Below are 18,480 nucleotides of genomic sequence, written 5' to 3'. Positions count from 1 at the left end.
TCCCTGCCCCTCCCCCTCCACTCCTGCTCTGTCTCTAGCTTTCTCTCTGTCAAATAAATAAAATCTTTTAAAAGAAAACCCTTAAAGTCACACAATGTAGGAGAAGCAGTCTACGTGACCTATAGCGTGGTTACTTTTCATGCATGTGGCTAATTGAGGGTTGACTAATTGATTTTCCTGTAGATGATATTTCTTATTTAGGATTGTCCACTAGGGTTACTACAATGGAATGATTTTTTTCAGGTTCATACTTTTTGACCCTTTCAAGTAACTAGAATCAGTTAACTGAAATTTAAAATTTCATACCTGAACATAATATGTTATACTTAGCTATTATAGAGAACTCAACAGATCTTTTAGGATTGGGTTTGGGGCAATAGGAAATATATCCCAAAATATTTTTGGTTTTTCTCTTGCACATTTTAAAATATGATTAAACAAAGATTGCAGCCACGGAGATTTTTTGTTGTAAATTGGTGTTTCAACACTGCCAGCCGTCCACACTTTTTGTGGTCCCACTTATAAAAGTGGAAAGTGAAGGGTGAGTGGCTGCCCTCTTGGGCAGGCACATAATTTAAAAAAAGATGTGTGTGCCCCAGCAGAGCTATATTAGAGTTTCATATAGCTGCCTTTTTCTTTTTTATCGTAGGGCCAGCTCTCAATGTTGCAAGAAAAAATAGACCATTTGGAGCGTTTGCTAGCTGAGAATAATGAGATCATCTCAAACATTAGAGACTCGGTCATCAATTTGAGTGAGTCTGTGGAGGATGGTCCAAAAAGTTCACAAGGCAATTTCAGCCAAGGTGCTGGCGCACCTCTTCTGCCATCAAAACAGTTGTCCCTTGTAGTGGACCCTGAAGACTGTTCGTTCGCTTTGCAAAGTGGAAGTCGGAATTCAGATGTGCAGGTAATGTATGCATTCGTTAATGATCATTGGGATTTTCTTGCTTTTCTTTCTTTTTTGATCTGGTGTCTGTTTTAACTTAGTAAGTTGCTTAAACTCTCTGGATTCTAGTTTCTGTTTTTGTAAAGTGACTGGATTAGTCACATGATCATTAAAGTTGTTTTTAGTGATAAAATTCTGTAATTCTTTATTTCCCTAATTTTTTTAATTATTTTATACTTTGTGATTATGGCCTTTTTGTATGCTTTTTAGGTCTTATTTTGTCTAGTAGATGAAGACTTTTAGAGGTTTAAATTTGACCAAAGAGATTTTCTTATCTTCCTATTAAGAGTATAAGAAAAGCCTTATTCTTACTATATATCTTTTATACATTATAGGTTTCACACAGTGTAGGGTTCGATACCTTCTGCTGAGTATCTCTTTGTGAGAGAGGGAAGGGAAATATTCTAGAGCTGTGCTGTTCAGTATGAAAGTCACTGTCCACACATGGCTCCTGAGCACTTGAAATGTGGCTAGTTTGAATTGAGATGTGCTCTAAGTATTGAAGACTTACTATGAAAACAAATGCAAAATACTTTGTTTCATTTTACATATATGTGGAGATAATAATATTATGAGTATATTGGATTAAATAAAATGTATCCTTTAAATTAATTGCACTTATTTCATTTTACTAGACAATTTGAAATTACGGATTTGCCTTGCATTCTGTTTCTCTTGGATAGCGCTTTTCTAGAGGGTAGTGGAGTTGTAAACTAGGATAAGAAAGGACTTCTGCTTTTCTTAAATTTAAGGTGTGTCAAATGTGCTCTGTTCTGCCAGTTAGCAGAGAGCTGTGTTTAACCTGTACCTTAGACCTGAAGCTCAAACTTGGTGACAAGTCTGTAAAGGGCAAATATTTTACAGTTGGACAAAATGGGTTGGCTCTGGCCTTGCTTTGGAGTAGATGTTTCTACTAACTTCTGGGGACAGAGAATGTGATAGGATCTTGAAGCTGTGGCTCACAGGCCAAGCCAGCAGCTGGAGACAGAGTTGGCCAGGCCTTGTGCCCACAATCTTATCAACTAGTGTGTGGTCAGGTTCCCACACTATCAGGATTCTGTGCTGTGAAGGTGTATCTATTTTTGTGAGTCTTGGCTTTGTATAGGTTTTAAATAAGTACCTTTTAAAGGAGAACAACAAAACTCTTTTTGGAGGGGGTTGTTAAATCTGGACTGGACAGAAACAGCCATGTTGCTGAAGAACCCCAGAAGGCAGGTAGAGCGAGGCAGTGGGGTACAGGGCGAGGTGCAGGGCCAGAGAAAGAACCAGAAGGAATAACAGAGACTGTTAACACATCCTCCTTTCCAGCTGGTTCCCTTTATTGACTCATCCTTGGGAGCATTTTATTTTATTTATTAAAGTCATACATTCTGAAGTGAGAGATATGTTGTTGCCTTAAAATACTTTGCATTCACTTTTTACATAATTTGCTCGGTATCTTTAAGTTTTTTTGTAACCCGCTTATATATTTTATAATATATAGTGATTTTTACGTAATTAAAATTTTATATATAATTTTTACATAATTTAAATTTTACCAAAGTCAAATTTTGGTAAAATCAGTTTTGTGTTCTTTGTCACATTTAGTATTATAGAGGATATGAAAAATACCAGCTTTTAGGATTTTTTTTTTCTGCAATATTTTTTCCTTTGTGTCCAAAAAGATTATTACCTCGGACTACTACATTGGAAACATAGAGAGCATTTGAACATTTAAAAATTTCCATTTTTACATGATTATGCCTCATTGACTCAGTTGTAGTTTTAGTTTTAGAATGAAAAAGGTGAACATAACATTTGCTAAATGAAGAACAGCTGTAGATACATTTCCATTCAGATACAGATTTTAAAATATATGTGATTAATTGTAAAATAAAGACAACTCAAAGTAAAAAAAATCATTATCAGTATTGCTTGTGAAAATACTGAAATATTTGGTCATAATCACATTTCATCAAAAAATTTTTTCTTTGCTGTTTAGTTCCTATCAGTTTCCACTAGAATGTATTAGAAGAAAAGCAGGGCAAGAAGGAATTGAATGAAATTATTTTTCATTAGAAGCAGATGGAGGAGGGGTTTATTAATCAGGATAGTTAAGTAACACAGTAGCATTTTAAGAATTTGAATGGTAATTAAATGTTTTCTGCCTTAAACTATTCAGTTAATGTCTACAGAAATAGTTTTATCTAGTAAAATACATACACAGTGAATAGCTTTGAGCAAATATTTTCCAACATTAAGTTCAAATTAAAAATGGTAATACGTGGTTAAATTTACTCTTTTTTCCCCTATATTTTGTCTTTTGTATTTTTAGATGTTGGATGTTTACAGTCTAATTCCTTTTGACAATCCAGATGGTGGAGTTTGGAAACAAGGATTTGACATTAGCTATTTATTTAATGAATGGGACTCTAAGCCCCTTCAAGTCTTTGTGGTGCCTCATTCCCATAATGACCCAGGTAAAATTTACACTTCAAAAAAACTACAGGTTATTAAGCCCCTGTACACACAGAGTATTTTAATGAGAATCTGGTAGAGCTGATTTCTCAAGTTTTTGAGACACTATTTGCTGACTTGTTCCAGCAACGTATTCCTTTTATTTTGAGTTTTTATCAATTTATGTGCCATTCATGGATAGTACTTGTGCGATGTGAAATAGTAATAAACACAAGAAGGTCTTTGTTTTGGGGATGAAAAGTTGAATTCACTTAAGGTGCTGACTGTTCATTGTAGTTACTTCTTGTAAAATACTGCGTGGGAGAATTATTTTGTGTTCATAAACTGTGCACTAAAAAATGCAGAATTCTCATGGGAACGTTTGAATCTTTAAAATGGAAAAGCAATGTAAAGTGGTTAAGAGACTTGGTCAGGTGGACATGAGTGTGGAGTCCCAACCCCATGGTGTGAGACAACTTTAGGCAAGTTACAGAATGTGAAAGTAAGTATTTTCCCCGCTTAGAATCAGAATAAAGTATCTACTTCATAAGATGAGACGTAAAAGCGTGATGCATGGCCCTGGTAACTCCTGTCATTATCATTATTGTTATTATTTCATACGACAGCTTTTGTTATTTATTGGGGCTGGAGACCTTTTCCTCCAAGGTAAGGGAAAATTGCTAAAATTACAGTGGGAAATATGATTCGATGTATAGATTTGTTAGTGTGAGTACACTGGCACAGAGTAAATATTTCATGAATTCCGTTGCAGGATTTTTTGGGGAATGTACTTCGAAAGACTTCCTTTGAGGACTGACTTAACGCTTCTATTTGTTATTTTTCTCAATTTCTCCATTTCATCATTACTAATCAGAGGCACCATTATTCACCTAGTACTTTGAAGGTTTTTTTCTTTACTCCCAGCATTCATTTATCTCTGACTTAGATCCTTTCCCACTGGTTTATTGGCATATGTTCCCTTCTGTTTCTAAGACAGTAGAACTTGTTGCTTTAGGTCTGGACACATGATTTGGTGAAGTTGTGTGTGTCTGTGTGTGCGTACACACGTGTGCTGCTTTGGATGTGAAAGGTACTTGGAGACAGTTTGGATGCTGAAATGTTTGAATTTCCATAAAACTTCAAAATTCAGTATGCACAGAGGTCTGAAATATGTGAAATCAATATTATTTTGGAAATTTGTGATGAGCATATGTCACACCAGCTTCTGACTTGGTTTCTCTGTCTTTGGTCTTAAAGTCTTTATCTTTCCTTACAAATACCCATCCATCTTATTAACCTTTCCTCTTAAATGTTTTGCATCTTCTTCCTCCTTAATCTTAGCCTGTCACTTCAAATCCAAACTCCGATGGCCAGGCATCATGGAAAGACTGCAGGGATCTGGAGCCAGGCAGAATGAGGCAGGCATCCTGGCTTGGCTGTATACTGGCCCCAAGTCCTTTGGGCACATTTGTGTGTCTGTCAAATGCAGATCATATGGTAGATCATCTTAAAGCAGGAGTTAGTTATCAAGTAAATACAAAAGGTGATGAAAATCACACGTAATTAAAATTCCTTTAGCTATTTACTTACTTGTTTTTTGTTTTTTTTTTAAGATTTTATTTATTTATTTGACAGAGACAGTGAGAGTGGACAAGCAGGGGGAGCAGTAGAAGGAGAGGGAGAAGCAGGCTTCCCACTGAGCAAGGAGCCCGATGTGGGGCTCAATCCCAGGACCCTGGGATCATGACCTGAGCCGAAGGCAGACGCTTAACCATCTGAGCCACCCAGGCGCCCCGCTATTTACTTACTTGTATGCCAGATTAAATAGTACATTTGCATGTAGGGTATGTGTACTGAAAAACAGGTCTTTGTTTATATCTAGACTTACAGTGAGGTGAGGTGCTCACACTTGATTCGTGGGATCTGAGTTTGCCTGTAGGACTACAGATGATTTTCTCTGTAAATCTCATTCACTCTGAAATACTCCCTTATTGAGTGAAATGGTGGCAGAGCCCCTGTAGTATTTAAATTGTTCTCTCCTTTCTTTTCTGCCAGTTCAGTTCTTGTCTCTTAATTGGGTGTGTGATGTGATTCCATTGTATCCAGTTTCTTATAGGGTCGTCAATACACTTTGCAGTATGTCTTGCAAGTCCTCATGTGAACCCATTTCTCCAACCTTTTAGATTTTTTAAAGACTTTTATTGTCTCTTCCCCTTTTCTGCCATCCTCAGTTTCCATCAATCTCATTTCTTGTAATTCTAGAACACGCACGCTTAACTGTAATAATAAAATTTGTGGTTTACCAGGCAGTGTGCCAAATGTTTTATAAACATTGAGTGCTCACAATAACCCTAGAAGGTGAGTGCCACTATTCCTGATGAAGATGTTACCAACTTGTCAGACTTCCGGGGCAGTAAGTGGCACCACAGGAATTCCTTGTTACTTTACCTGGACCTCCCACCTGAGTACACTCAAGGGACAGAGAACATGTGCCTCCTGTTCAGTCTGTCTCATTGCCTAGCCCAACACGTGGCATATAGTAATCGCTAAATAGAGACGAGGCCTTCCCGACCTGTCTCCATGCCCCTCTGAAGCTTCTTGAACTTTCCATACTTGCACACAGGCAGAGATGTCAAGGTTTACAGCACTTCTGCTTTATCTCCTCACTAGAATGCAAGCTCAGTGAGGGCTCACACTTTGTCTTACAACCAGCAGGTCACTAATGCCCAGAAGAGTCAGCAGCACATGGTACTGACTCATTCGGTTCAATAAACTAATGAACCAGGGAATGTGATTCTGCAGACTTAGATGAAACATTGGACCTTGACATTCACGTTTCTTTAGCTTCCCTCCATCTCTTCTTCCTGTTGTCTTATTTCTATTCCTTAAAAAAAAATATTTAAAATGTGCTTTGTAATTTTAAATACAAACAGCAGATGATATGAAGCTCTTCAAGGGCAGGGATTACCTATGCCTTTGAGATTTTGTTTGTTTGCCTTAAGGGTTCCCGCTCTAGTTAGTGTGTTGTTCAGTGGGGAGATTTCTCTAATCATTGGTCCTGACTGCTCTAAGTGAATCTGTCTGTTGGTATCTTAGCAACCAGAGTTGAGTCTTTTTGTCTTAGTAAAAGATGTTAATGACCCTTACCCTCAGGCCCTCCTCCACTTGAGGAAGAAATAATAGTCTGACCCTGACCTTTTATTTATTTATTTTTTTTTAAGATTTTATTTATTTACTTGACAGAGAGAGACAGTGAGAGAGGGAACACAAGTAGGGGAAGTGGGAGAGGGAGAATCAGGCTTCCTGCCGAGCAGGGAGCCCGATGTGGGGCTCGATTCCAGGACCTGGCGGATCATGACCCGAGCCAAAGGCAGATGCTTAATGACTGAGCCACCCAGGCTCCTCCATGGACTTTTTGAAAGCGAAAGCGATAGCGATTTTTGCTACCAAGCAAAATAGAGAACAGAACCGCTGGCTTTTCTTGATAATTTTCACCACTCCTTCACAAAAGTAGAGTTTAGGTAAGGCTAAATTATTCTGTGAAGAAGTAAATCATTCAGATCATGAAGAAACCTCTTTTTCAGTGGAAGAAAAGAGATAAGTGTGTGTGCAAACATTCCAAGTCAAAATGTGACTCTGTAATGGGAAATCTTTGTATAATACTCCTAAATGAATGTGCAGTTAGGCGGTTTACTTTCTAAATGAGATTTATAGAGATTTGTTTGCATTTTCTGCAGCAACAGTTTAAAACAAACTTTAGCTCAGTGGTTTGTTTCATCGGAGTTTTGTCTGTTGGGGATAGGAATGTTTGAAATAGACTTATGAAAGATTCCTATATTGAGTTCCCTAACTTTAAGAATTCTGTTGCTGTGTTTTTATATATGTAGGTGTTTTTCTTTTTGGATCGAGTTCTGATATCTCACGAGACAGATAAATTTCAAATTATGTTTCATATTTTAATTCCTAATCATGCCTTCTTCCAGTCTATGAGGACATGTAACAATTGTCATACAGTATTTTATATGGTTTACATGAGTTAAAACAAAATTGGAAAGGAATTGTTAAGTAAATGCTGATAACTTTGTACTGTTACACTTTTGAAAAGTTTTGAATCATAGACCATGAAATTAAATGTTAGTTGATTGATACATGTTCATGTTATATTTAATAAGCTGATTAAAACAGCACCTTTGTACAATCTTAATTCTTTCCTTCCCACTACTTAAACTGCTGAAATATTTAGTTAATTTTCCTTCAAAAAAGTCACAGTGTGTAGAGAGTAGATAAGGTATACTAAATGGAAAGTTGGACAGCATATTGTTAGTTAAGCAATTTGTAAAATGAACATTAGAAAATAATCCCCCATGTGGTATGACTCCGAATCAGAGAGAGACCTAGGCACAAGAGCCACAGTGGAAAATCATTTTATTTTGTGCATTTGCAGTTGTTTTACAGAGTTTTTATTGATTCAAATGAGTGAGTAGGATTTTTCACTTTTTTTTTAAATTAAGGAAACAGAATTTTGCATTTAGCATTATATGATAATTTGAAATGAGTGTATGTACCCTTATTCTTTTTTTTTTTTGAAGATTTATTTATTTATTTTAGAGAGAGTGGTATAAGTGGGATGAGGGGAGAGGGAGAGAGAATCCCAGCAGACTCCCTGCTGAGTGCAGAGCTGGACTTGGGGCTCAGTCTCACGACCCCGAGATCACAACCTGAGCCAAAATTAAGAGTCACCTTTAATCGTCTGAACCATGTAGGTGCCGCTGTGTGCCCTTTTTCTTAAAAAAAAAAAAAAAAAGCGAGAGAGAACAAAAACGTGAGGAAATTGCAGTGTGACGTTATTTTAAAGGTTTTCTGCTCATGTATTGTTCAGCACAATCAGAAGAGTTCTGGTCAGCCATAGTTGGGTAACGCCCAGATGGGTGAAAGCAGGGGAGACTTGCAACTCCATCTGCCAAAGGAACCTGCTGAGTGGAAGGAGATGGTCAGGAGAGGGGAGGTTTGTTTGTGGGCACAGTTTGGGGGAGCACTTTGTTTAATAATTGAGGGATAAAATGAGTTCTTTGGTTTTGGCCACTGTGATGGGAAATTTGAGTTTCTGGAGCTAAGATGCATGAGGAAGAACTGAGTGAGAACTGGTATTCATTGCCTGCCTTGTATCAGGGGAGTGTTTAGTGTGTGTTGCTTCATGTAATCCATTCTGCAACCCTCAAAACTGGTAAATTAAACCCCATTTACCAGGTGAAGACAGTGAGGCTAGGGTCGGTATACTAATGTCTTCGAGATCCATCAGTTATAAATTGGCACAGGATGGCGAATTAAAGCTCAGATTTGCCTGATTCTAAGATCTCTGTTCTTTCTACTTACCATGCTGCTTCTCAAGATACTTTATTTAGTTCAAATGATTTTCTTGCTTTATGGGCGTTAACTAATTTGGCACATTTATCTGAACCTTGGGTTGTTAATAGAGTTGCCAGTTTTTTTTTTTTAAAGATTTTATTTATTTATTTTAGAGAGTGCTCGAGCAGGGGGAGGGGCAGAGGGAGAGAGAGAAAATCCCAAGCCGACTCCCCGCTGAGCGCAGATCCTGACTCAGGGCTTGATCTCAGGACCCTGAGATCACGACCTGAGCCAAAACCAAGAGTCGGATGCTTAACCGACTTTTCCATCCAGGAGCCCCTTGAGTTGTCAGATTTAACTTTATAAAAAAAATGTAAGTTAAGCCTACATTTCCAATAAACAATAATTTTTTTAGTGTATATGTGTTCCAAATATCATATGGAACACACAGTAAACATTTATTCATTATTTATCTGAAATTCAAATTTAACTTGGCATCCTGTATTTTATCTGGCAATCTTAATTAAGAAAATGTTGGCATTAAGAGTTAAATGTTTACACAGCTCTTTAGAATTATCTTTTTAAGCGATCTCTAAAATTGGTGTATTGAGGTTCTTTTTCAGAGGGAGAATGCTGATTGTTGCGGCTCTCACTGGACTGCATTCCTTAGGAGCATATATATCAAGTAGCACCTAGAGGTGTAGGTGATCATCAGACATGTCCCCATTCTCCTATTTTGGTTACTTTTGTCTGTCTGTCCAGTCTGGGTGCTTCAGAGCTCACCGATGTGCCAGTTATACAAATAATTGCTACTGCTTATGAGATTGTACTGTGTTTCAGGCACTGTTCTCTTCACGTATTAAATCCATTACTGCTCTCAGCAACTTTATGACAAAAGTCCTATTATTACCCTTATTTCACAGATGAGAAAACTGAGGCAGAAGAGAGTCCAAGTAATATGTTGGTGGCAGGGCTGGGCTTGAACCCAAGCTCTGGACTCGGACTTGTAACCACTATTTAATATTGTTTCTGGAAGGTAATACTTCTGAAACCACAGGCAGAGCTTCTAGGAAGAAGGTCTTTTAAGTGTTTCTGTGTCAGGTGTCATCCACTTTAGTATGATTAATCATATAAAACATTTTATGAACTATCTTGCAAAAGTAGACACCTCACCACACTGTTTCCCATCCTTTTTTCCTTCTGGTCTATCCTTATTGAAATGGATGTCCCTGTCCTTAAATACTACTTGAGTACATGAGATGGTGAGTGGTTTTCCTCATTGCTGCATATTTTACAATTAGCAAGTCATTTAGAAGCAGTATTTTCCAGCTTTTAAATGGTTTCTTTTAGAAACTGATAATTTGCCCCACATTTGCCTTGACCGTAAGGCTAAATAGCCTCATATCCTAAGAGTAACTCCTCGAAGGAAGTCCCTTTTACTTTTACTTCTAATGGTTTCTTTCATATTATAGACACTTTTCATTTTTTCAGACCACTAAGCCCTGTTTGGGGAAGACGTAGTAGGCCTAAAGTGTCCTACTCAGTGTGAATTGATGCTCATGGATGGAGTCCTTAACAAGGGAGGGAAGTAACTTTAGCCCAGATTTAGAAATTATTGTGGAGGTTGATCTCACAATGGCAGGTGTCAGATATCGAGGTATGCAGGTCTTTTAAAGGGCATTTAGAAAAGCAATATAGTAAGGGGTCACAATTGGACATTATACATACAGCTGCAGGGTGAACAAAACCCCAGCTGTCCTAACGGTAATGCAGATGGCTCCCGTGGTGTGGGATAGAATTTCCAGTGAGGGCATCTTACACGGGTTCAAAAAGTGCTGTATCTCAAACAGCTTCGTGGACGTGAAGCTGATATGCTTTGAAAACTATTAGATGACACTGAATCACCTGGGAAAAAGGTGAGGTGATTCTGGAAACCTGAGTTCAGAAGCATTTATAGGATTCAGCAGGCTTCTAGGTTTCCAAAGACTCACAGGTCTTTGGAAAACCGCAGCTTCATCTTTGAGTCTCTCTCTCCTCTCTCGGGAGCTTCAGTCAGTTAGCATCTTCTCTTCATTTTGCCTCCTTGGCGTCATAAACGTTTTCCAGCAGAATTTTTGCAGTGGCCTCATTTCCTGTTTTCTACTTTACCATCTTCGTCTATCCTTTACACTCACAGCACACTCATTTTTGAAAGCACAGATCAAAAGACCTTAACTTCCTTCCTCCTAGATTTTCAGCAAGAATCAAAAATGGTTTAGAAGATTTTCGGTGATCTGACCCCCACTTCTGTTTTTATTTCTCTCTGTACTCCCAGCCTGTAAGCTGCCACACAGCCATACCCACCTGCCTTCTCCCTGAAACTGACACAGACCTTTGTGGCTTTGTGTGTTTTCCACATGCTCTTCCTTCTGTTTGGGAACTGCCGCCTTTTTCCTCTGTCCAGATGATGACTATTCTAAGAATCTCTCTTCTGTCCTCCTGGTAGGAATCCACCACTTCTATATTCTCATGGCATTTCGCTTCTATTTTCACTGTGGAATCTGTTTTCATTGATTAGCTTTATTGCTTTGCCTTATTAGAGGCTTGGTTTGTGTTTGAATGAATAAACTGGAACAAGACGTTGGTGAAAACTCTTTCACAGTTTATCAGGGCAGGGGGAAACAAGCTTGACTTATAATGGAAATGTTGGAATTAAAATTAATCAACAGTGGATTTGAGTTATGATAATACCAGTTAAGATGGTACGTGATACCTTAAGTGTAAGAGTGGCTATTGCAATCAACTATGGAAGGATTTGACAAGTGATGGAAGAAACCTGTTGATCATATGTTGATAGACAATAACTTAATTACTAAAATAAAGAAGCTTTCTTATTTTATAAATCTTTATATTTATTTCTTAATTTGAGACTATTATGTTAAAACAGAAGTAACCTGAAGCTTAAGTTACAGTTTTTACATGTTTATTATCTGGATATAATTATTTTTGATTCAAAAAATTCTATGCTCTCTTTAACATTCGGTACCTATTTAACTTTGAGTAGAATAAATGTAGTCATTAAAAAAATCATTATTGTAGCAGTTAAAATCACAACAGCGTAGCAATGATTTGAGGGGATGTGTGTTTTAAATTATCCTAGGGCTGACAGAGCTTTTTTAAATATAAAATAGAACCTTAAAAGATAATGACCAAAGATTATTAGGTTAGCATCAGAACAGACAGTGAATGCATTAGAGCTAATTGTGTATGTGTGCAATGTCTTTTCCTTTTGGTTTCATTTCCAGTTGGAGTAATAAATTCGTATTTATACTTCATATACCTTTTTCCCCCTGTCCTTTTGGTTGTGCATGTTGTTCATCTATCACATACTTACTGAATTCTTGATGGTGTAGGCTTCATACCAGGTGCCGGCTTCATGAGAATTCAATGCTTTGAAGTTTGGGTTATAGGTTCTCAAATTTGTAGGAATTGGGGCAGAAATACCTGGAGGCCCTCAGGCCCTTTGTATAAACATTTAAAAGTTATAACTTTTTGTTATATGTATCAATGTATCAAACTGATACATTGCTAAATAAGGATAGGTCTTTTCATTCTGCCTTGAGAAATAGCACCATTATCAGGAAGGCCATGTGTGGGTTGAGATGGATCAGGCTCCAGTTCTCTACTGGAATGTGTTGGTGCATGTGGGAAGAGCCAGCCTATAGTAGCCCAGCCCTGTCTCCCAGAAATGGCCCTGTCCTAAACCAGGCCCTCCTTTGCAGACACCCCAGCACTCTTCCCACACCCCTGCAAACTGCATTCCCCCTGCCCATTTCTCAGGCTAGGGAGGTTACCACCCGCAGGTCGACTTCCCTATAGAAAAACCTATAGAAGGCCCCTGTGGGCTCTAGAAACTGGCTTGAGGCTGTTTGAACACAGATTTCTGGGCCCTGGTACTCAGAAGGGCAGGTCAGGGCAAGTCAGGGCAGGCTCTGGGTGGGCAGGTTCTTTGCTTTGGGAATTTATTGTGTGAAAAGAATGTGGTCAGAGGACGAATGGGAAGATCCCTCAAGTGACCAGGGCTCAGGAAGGGATCCCCTTGCCCAAGTGCTAAATTGGTGCTGTGTATGCCCTTGAACCAAATAAAACTGGGTGTTCCGTGAGAGGATCAGAGTGCCACAAAGTCTTTAGATTTTGAAGCAAGATCAAGAGTCAAATTTTAAAAAATAGTGTTTTGTCAGTGAACAATTACGAGGTGCTTAATTGTTCACAAGCATTAAAAATAAGCAGTAGAGTTGTCAACTTTATTAGGCTTTATATTTTAAAACTTAAAATTTTTGTGATAAAATAGTGATAGCAAATTTGGAGTTATGCCTGCTTTAAAGAACTTCTAATTATGTATTCTTTGTTTCAGATATTTCCCCACTTACTTAAAAATGGTGACTAGCTGTTTTATGGGTTAAAGTGTTGTTAGAGGGGAAAAAGAGTAAATGGAAAGGTATTCTTCGTGCTATTCTAGCCCTGGTTCAATTTCCAAGTGTATTCAAGGGAAAGAAAAAGGCTGTGAATTGACCATTTAAGTAAATCAGTTTGCAACTCAATGTACTAAGATTATTAAATCCAGAGGTAGGAATATAATTTTATGTCACAAAAAATCATCCCATACAACTTTTCATAAAATACTGTCTTTCTGATTGGTCTTATGTTAATATACAATTGTAGTTTTACAGTAATTGAGGAAAAGAAAGAGCCAATTCAGTGTAAAAGGGAATACTTGATTACTCTATTGTATAAGAGCAATAAAAGCTAATTTACTGTTACATTACTCAATATTAAAAGCTGCAAGAGGCTATCTTTTAGTTCATTCTTCATTAATTGTGTTATATTGTAGTGATACTAGTATCTATTATAGATGAGTTTTATGGAAGGCTTTTAAGTTGACATCTCAGCATGTATTTTGGCTCACGTAAATATCTTTGACATATTTTCTGCATGATTGTTGAAGGGCAAATGAAGTGTTGAAGGCAACATGGATTAATCAGTCACTGTGATTTCTTTATGAAAACTCCTGTGATAAACTATTCTTTGAAAGGGTCTTAGCTAATAACAAATTATAACTGATGAAAACAAGTAATTGTACTTAAAAAAGAAAAAAAAAACCTGTTACTTATTCATCTTCATAAAGACAATTTCTTCTAAATTTGCTTTCTATGCTAGATTACTAGAGTTTTATTATTAAATTAATTTTGGAGTGATTCCATTGTTAATAGTTCTTTTATTTTATTGAGTTAATAGCCAAATAATTAGGGCTTAGTTTTGACCTTTGTTAAAATTTAGGTAAAACACCTATGTGTGATGTCTTAAAGACAATAATTTTCACAGAGCCATTTCAAGAATTTACATGGTCCTCACTGCACATGTATAATAATAGCATGGTGCAGAAGTAGAGGTCACTTACAAACATTTGATTTTAGCTCAGTCTTGCAATATGGAGGTAGATACATGTTAAATTAAATATTATGATGGTACTTGGTAAAATAAATTCTCCCCACAGTGCAATCTTTGTTTTTCGGATGGTAATAACACTGATTTTTTCTAGGGCTAAATTAGTTTGCTAGGGTTGCCATCCCAAAGTACTACAGACTGGGTGGCTTAAGCAACAGAAATTTATTTCCTTACAGTTATGGAAGCTGGAAGTCCAAAATCAAGGTGTCAGCAGTGTTGGTTTCTTCTGAAGGCCTCTCGTCTTGGCTTGCAGATAGCCCTCTGTCTTCGCATGGTCTTCCCTCTGTGTATGTCTGTGTCCTAATTGCTTTTTCTTGTAAGGACATATTGGATTAGGGCCCACCTTCATGACCTTATTATACCTTAATCACCTCTTGAAAGACCCTGTCTCCAGGTACAGTTGCATTCTGAGGTATTGAGGTTTAGCATTTCAACATAGGAATTTTGAGGGGGCATAGAATGAATTCTTTGCAAACCAAAGTTTTGGGTTACCAATATGTTTAAGATGTGGAACAGTTTATTTAAATGTTTTAAATAAATGTGCCCTTTTCAAAATTTAGTTGTTAGAAATATCTTTTATTTCCTCTTTTACCTGTTTTGATTGTAGAGATGGGGAAGGGTCCATTAAAGACTGATGAAGATGATAATAATAATAGCAACTAACATTTATCAAGTCCTGTGTTATATCCTGGACTCTGGTCTGAGCACTTGATGTTTTTTTGTCTTAGATGTTGGCATGGTCAGCATTAGCAGCGAGTTGGAGCATGCTAGGGGTAGGTTGGCTTTTCTTTGCTTGTCCTTGGGAATCCAGATGTGGATCTTGGCTTTGCGGTCTGGGGCAGGAGTCCCAAGTTTGTACCTTTGCCAAGCAAGATGGGATTCTTTGCAAACCACTATTTCATGAGCTGTCTTTGAATTTTCTATATATATAGGCTTTTTATTTAAACATGGAAAAGTTAAATTATCCACGTAGTATTCTTTGGTGACTTTAAAAATAACTTAAAGGTGCCCCAGATCAAGAAAGTCCTCGTAAAGAATATTTTACACTGAATTCCTCTTTGGCTTCTGGCTTCATACCTGTCACTTTGTACATGCTCACTAAATAACTATGGAATGAATGAATAGATTCTAGTTAAAGCAAAAGGGAGAAATACAGAGTGTCAGTGCCCTTTTTAGAAGCTCATATTTACATTGTCAAAATAGTTGCATTGTCTTCTCTGCCCTAGCACATTTTATTATTTTCTAGCTAATACAGTATATTTCAGATATTAATTATAAACAAAAGAACTAACCAGTTGACCCCTTAATATTTTAGTCTCCCCACATGTTTGAGGTTTGGAAAAAATAGAGCAGTAGTTTAGCCTGGATGTATAGAAACTCCTATCTCTCTATAAGATTTCATGGATAAGAGGTTGTTCTGTGGAAGGTCCACGTGGCCAGTAGATAGCTGGGTATGATTTTGCCTCAGCAGCTCATCATGTTGCTTTAATGCTCTGCCAGATAGGGCTATGCTTGGACCTATGGGTCTTGTTAAAAATGTTTCTTTATAGGGATGGGGCACCTGGGTGGCTCAGTCAGTTAAGCGTCTGCCTTCAGCTCAGGTCATGATCCCAGGGTCCTGGAATCGAGTCCCGTGTCAGGCTCCCTGTTCAGCGGGGCGTCTGCTTCTCCCTCTGCCTGCTGCTCCCCCTGCTTGTGCTCTCTTTCTCTCTCTCTGTCAAATAGATAGAATCTTATAAAAAGATGCTTCTTTATAGTGAAATTGCAAATATCTTTAGATAAAATTTCCAGGATATTTGAGAAAAGTCTGAGAACTAAGTCTTCAGTATCTACAATTTTCTTTTGAAAAAGACTTGACATACATGTATACACTTGTGTTGTTTGATTAGTGTCAGTTTGTGCTTCCAAAAAATGGAATAATTTACAGCCTTTGGAAACTAATGCCCGTTCTTGGCAGAATTCTACTTCTCTGTATTCATAATAGTGCTCTTAATTACCTTACTGCTTTGCTGCTGACTTCTAGATATAGTTTATACTTTTCTTTTTCTTAATTTAACTTACTAAAATGGGTAGGGAGTTTCAGATGTAGTATGAAAGGATACAGTTTTCATTACATTATGAGTAGTACTGCCAGCTTGTTAATGCTGTTCAGATTTTTAGAATTAAAGCAAATTCCTTAAATTAGAGATAAATTATAAATAATTGAATTCAATACTATAATTACTAAGCATAAATAAATGCTTTTGGGCCTCAGGTCATTTTTCTCATTTTTTCCCTCATTTCTATCTGAATTTGTGCAGTTTTCAGAGTGTTTTGTCACTAGTGACTTTTTGAGTTTCATATCCATTGAAATGGAATTTCACTACTTGAAACATTTCTGAAATTTTTAAATGTGTCTTCATATGAATGAAACATCTAAGGGTATCCAAAGGTGATGCAATGGAATGTGACTGAGTTGAAATCAGACATATGAATCAGACCTTTGTTGTATATTTGTGTCTTGATTTAGGTTGGTTGAAGACTTTTGATGACTACTTTAGAGAGATGACTCAGTATATTTTTAATAACATGGTCATCAAGCTGAAAGAAGACTCACGGAGAAAATTTATGTGGTCTGAGATTTCTTACCTTTCAAAGTGGTGGGATACTATAGATAAGCCGAAGAAGGATGCTGTTAAAAGGTTTGTTTTAAAACTGTTTTTTTGTTTGTTTGTTTTTTGTTTTTGCAATTTGGTAATATTAAACATTAATTATACAGTGAAACAAGACTTGAATTTTTAGAAGGTAAAAATTCTTAGCCTTATATCTGAAACTAAAATATTTCTTCACATCCTTTTTTCCCTGATTCTAGTTCATCTCTGAAAAAGTGACTTGAAACTTTTCTGTTGAAGTCCTTATGTTCCAACTTTGTCCCGGAAATTGAATTACTAGGTCAAAGGGGCTTAATATTTTAAACGGTTTTTGAAGCATATAATCAAAGTGACCCTTGGAAAGATTGTTTCAGAGTATTCTTCTATCTTCCATATAGAATTGTACCAATGTCTCTGCCTAGTTGGCCACCAATATAATTTTTTTCTAAAACTTTGACCAATTTGATGGTTGAAATATTTTAATTTGGATTTTTGATTACTGATAATGTTGCATATTTTCTCAGTGTGGTATGATGAGAGAATCTGTTCCCCATGTGTCCCTCCCTTCTGCTCCCAAGAATTTAAGGATTATCATAGCATGAATTGCTTTCTTTTATTTATTTAATATCACATATATAGCACTTACTGTTTTAATGCCTGTTCTGAGCACTTCACAAATGATAACTGATAATCCTCGCAGCAGTCCTGTGAAGTAGGTACAATGACTGTCCTCGTTTTACAGATAAAGACACTGGTTGTCCGGGGTCACCCAGCTGGGACGCGTCTCGCTGGCGTGCCATCCGGGGCCGCCTGTCCAGCCCAACAGGCTCTTCCCTCCCATGCTGTGCTCTGCTGCTGCCCTAAGATGTAAATTGTCCGTTTTTTTTTCCTACTGATTTGAAGTGCCATCTTTGTTGTATTTAAATATGCATTGATTTCTGGGTTTTCTGACCTCTTTCATGGACTTTTCTGCTTGACTCTGATTGTCGTGGCTTTAAGATCTGTTTCATTAATGGGCAATTTAAATCTCCCTTTGTCTTTCTTTGCTGAAAAATTCTTTTAATGAGTGACCACTTAATTTTCCCAAGGAGCTTTAGAATTAATTTGTTAAATTCTTCCTACCGTATCAAAAAAGAAAAGGATTTTGATGGAAGTTGACACAAACTAATTTAAAGATAATTTGGAGGGATTTGGTTTTCCATCATTATCCATCAGACCTTTTTTTTTTTTTTCTTGGTAGGGCACAGCATTCAAAAACTTTGCTAGTGATACACACACACACACACACGCACGCACACACACAGAAGAGATGGGAACCTAATAAAGATGCTGGTAGAGTTTTATGTATGTTAGGTGGTTAGAAATAACATAAATGCTACAATAAAAGACCTGAAGTTTATACTTGTAGACATGGATGTCAGAAAGAGTACAGATTGTGAGTTAGTGCAAAATGGTAGAAAGTGGGTTATCTGAAATCTGACAGGAAGTTTTTTGGCATATGTGGATGATTGTGAACACAGACATTGAACTGAGGTAGCTGGTAGACCTTGGAGGGTGTGTGTGTGTGTGTGTGTGTGTCGACCTTGGAGGGGTGTGTGTGTGTGTGTGTGTGTGTGTGTGTGTGTGTGTGTGTGTGTG

At 37.3% G+C, this 18,480-nt stretch overlaps 1 protein-coding gene across 2 annotated transcripts in view; it reads left to right on the top strand.

The window, feature by feature from the left end:
- Positions 1–18,480, top strand: part of MAN2A1 (mannosidase alpha class 2A member 1) — a 165,189-nt gene that overhangs the window by 23,611 nt on the left and 123,098 nt on the right. For both annotated transcript variants that reach the window (XM_032403874.1, XM_032403875.1), the window contains exons 2-4: positions 650–907; positions 3,261–3,405; positions 16,722–16,893. In XM_032403874.1, the coding sequence (XP_032259765.1) occupies positions 650–907; positions 3,261–3,405; positions 16,722–16,893 (575 nt within the window). The remainder of the gene's footprint in view (positions 1–649; positions 908–3,260; positions 3,406–16,721; positions 16,894–18,480) is intronic.

This window comes from Phoca vitulina, unplaced genomic scaffold (assembly GCF_004348235.1).
Source record: "Phoca vitulina isolate PV1807 unplaced genomic scaffold, GSC_HSeal_1.0 scaffold6, whole genome shotgun sequence".
Classification (NCBI taxonomy): domain Eukaryota; kingdom Metazoa; phylum Chordata; class Mammalia; order Carnivora; family Phocidae; genus Phoca; species Phoca vitulina.
This window is presented reverse-complemented; position numbering and strand designations above follow the sequence as displayed.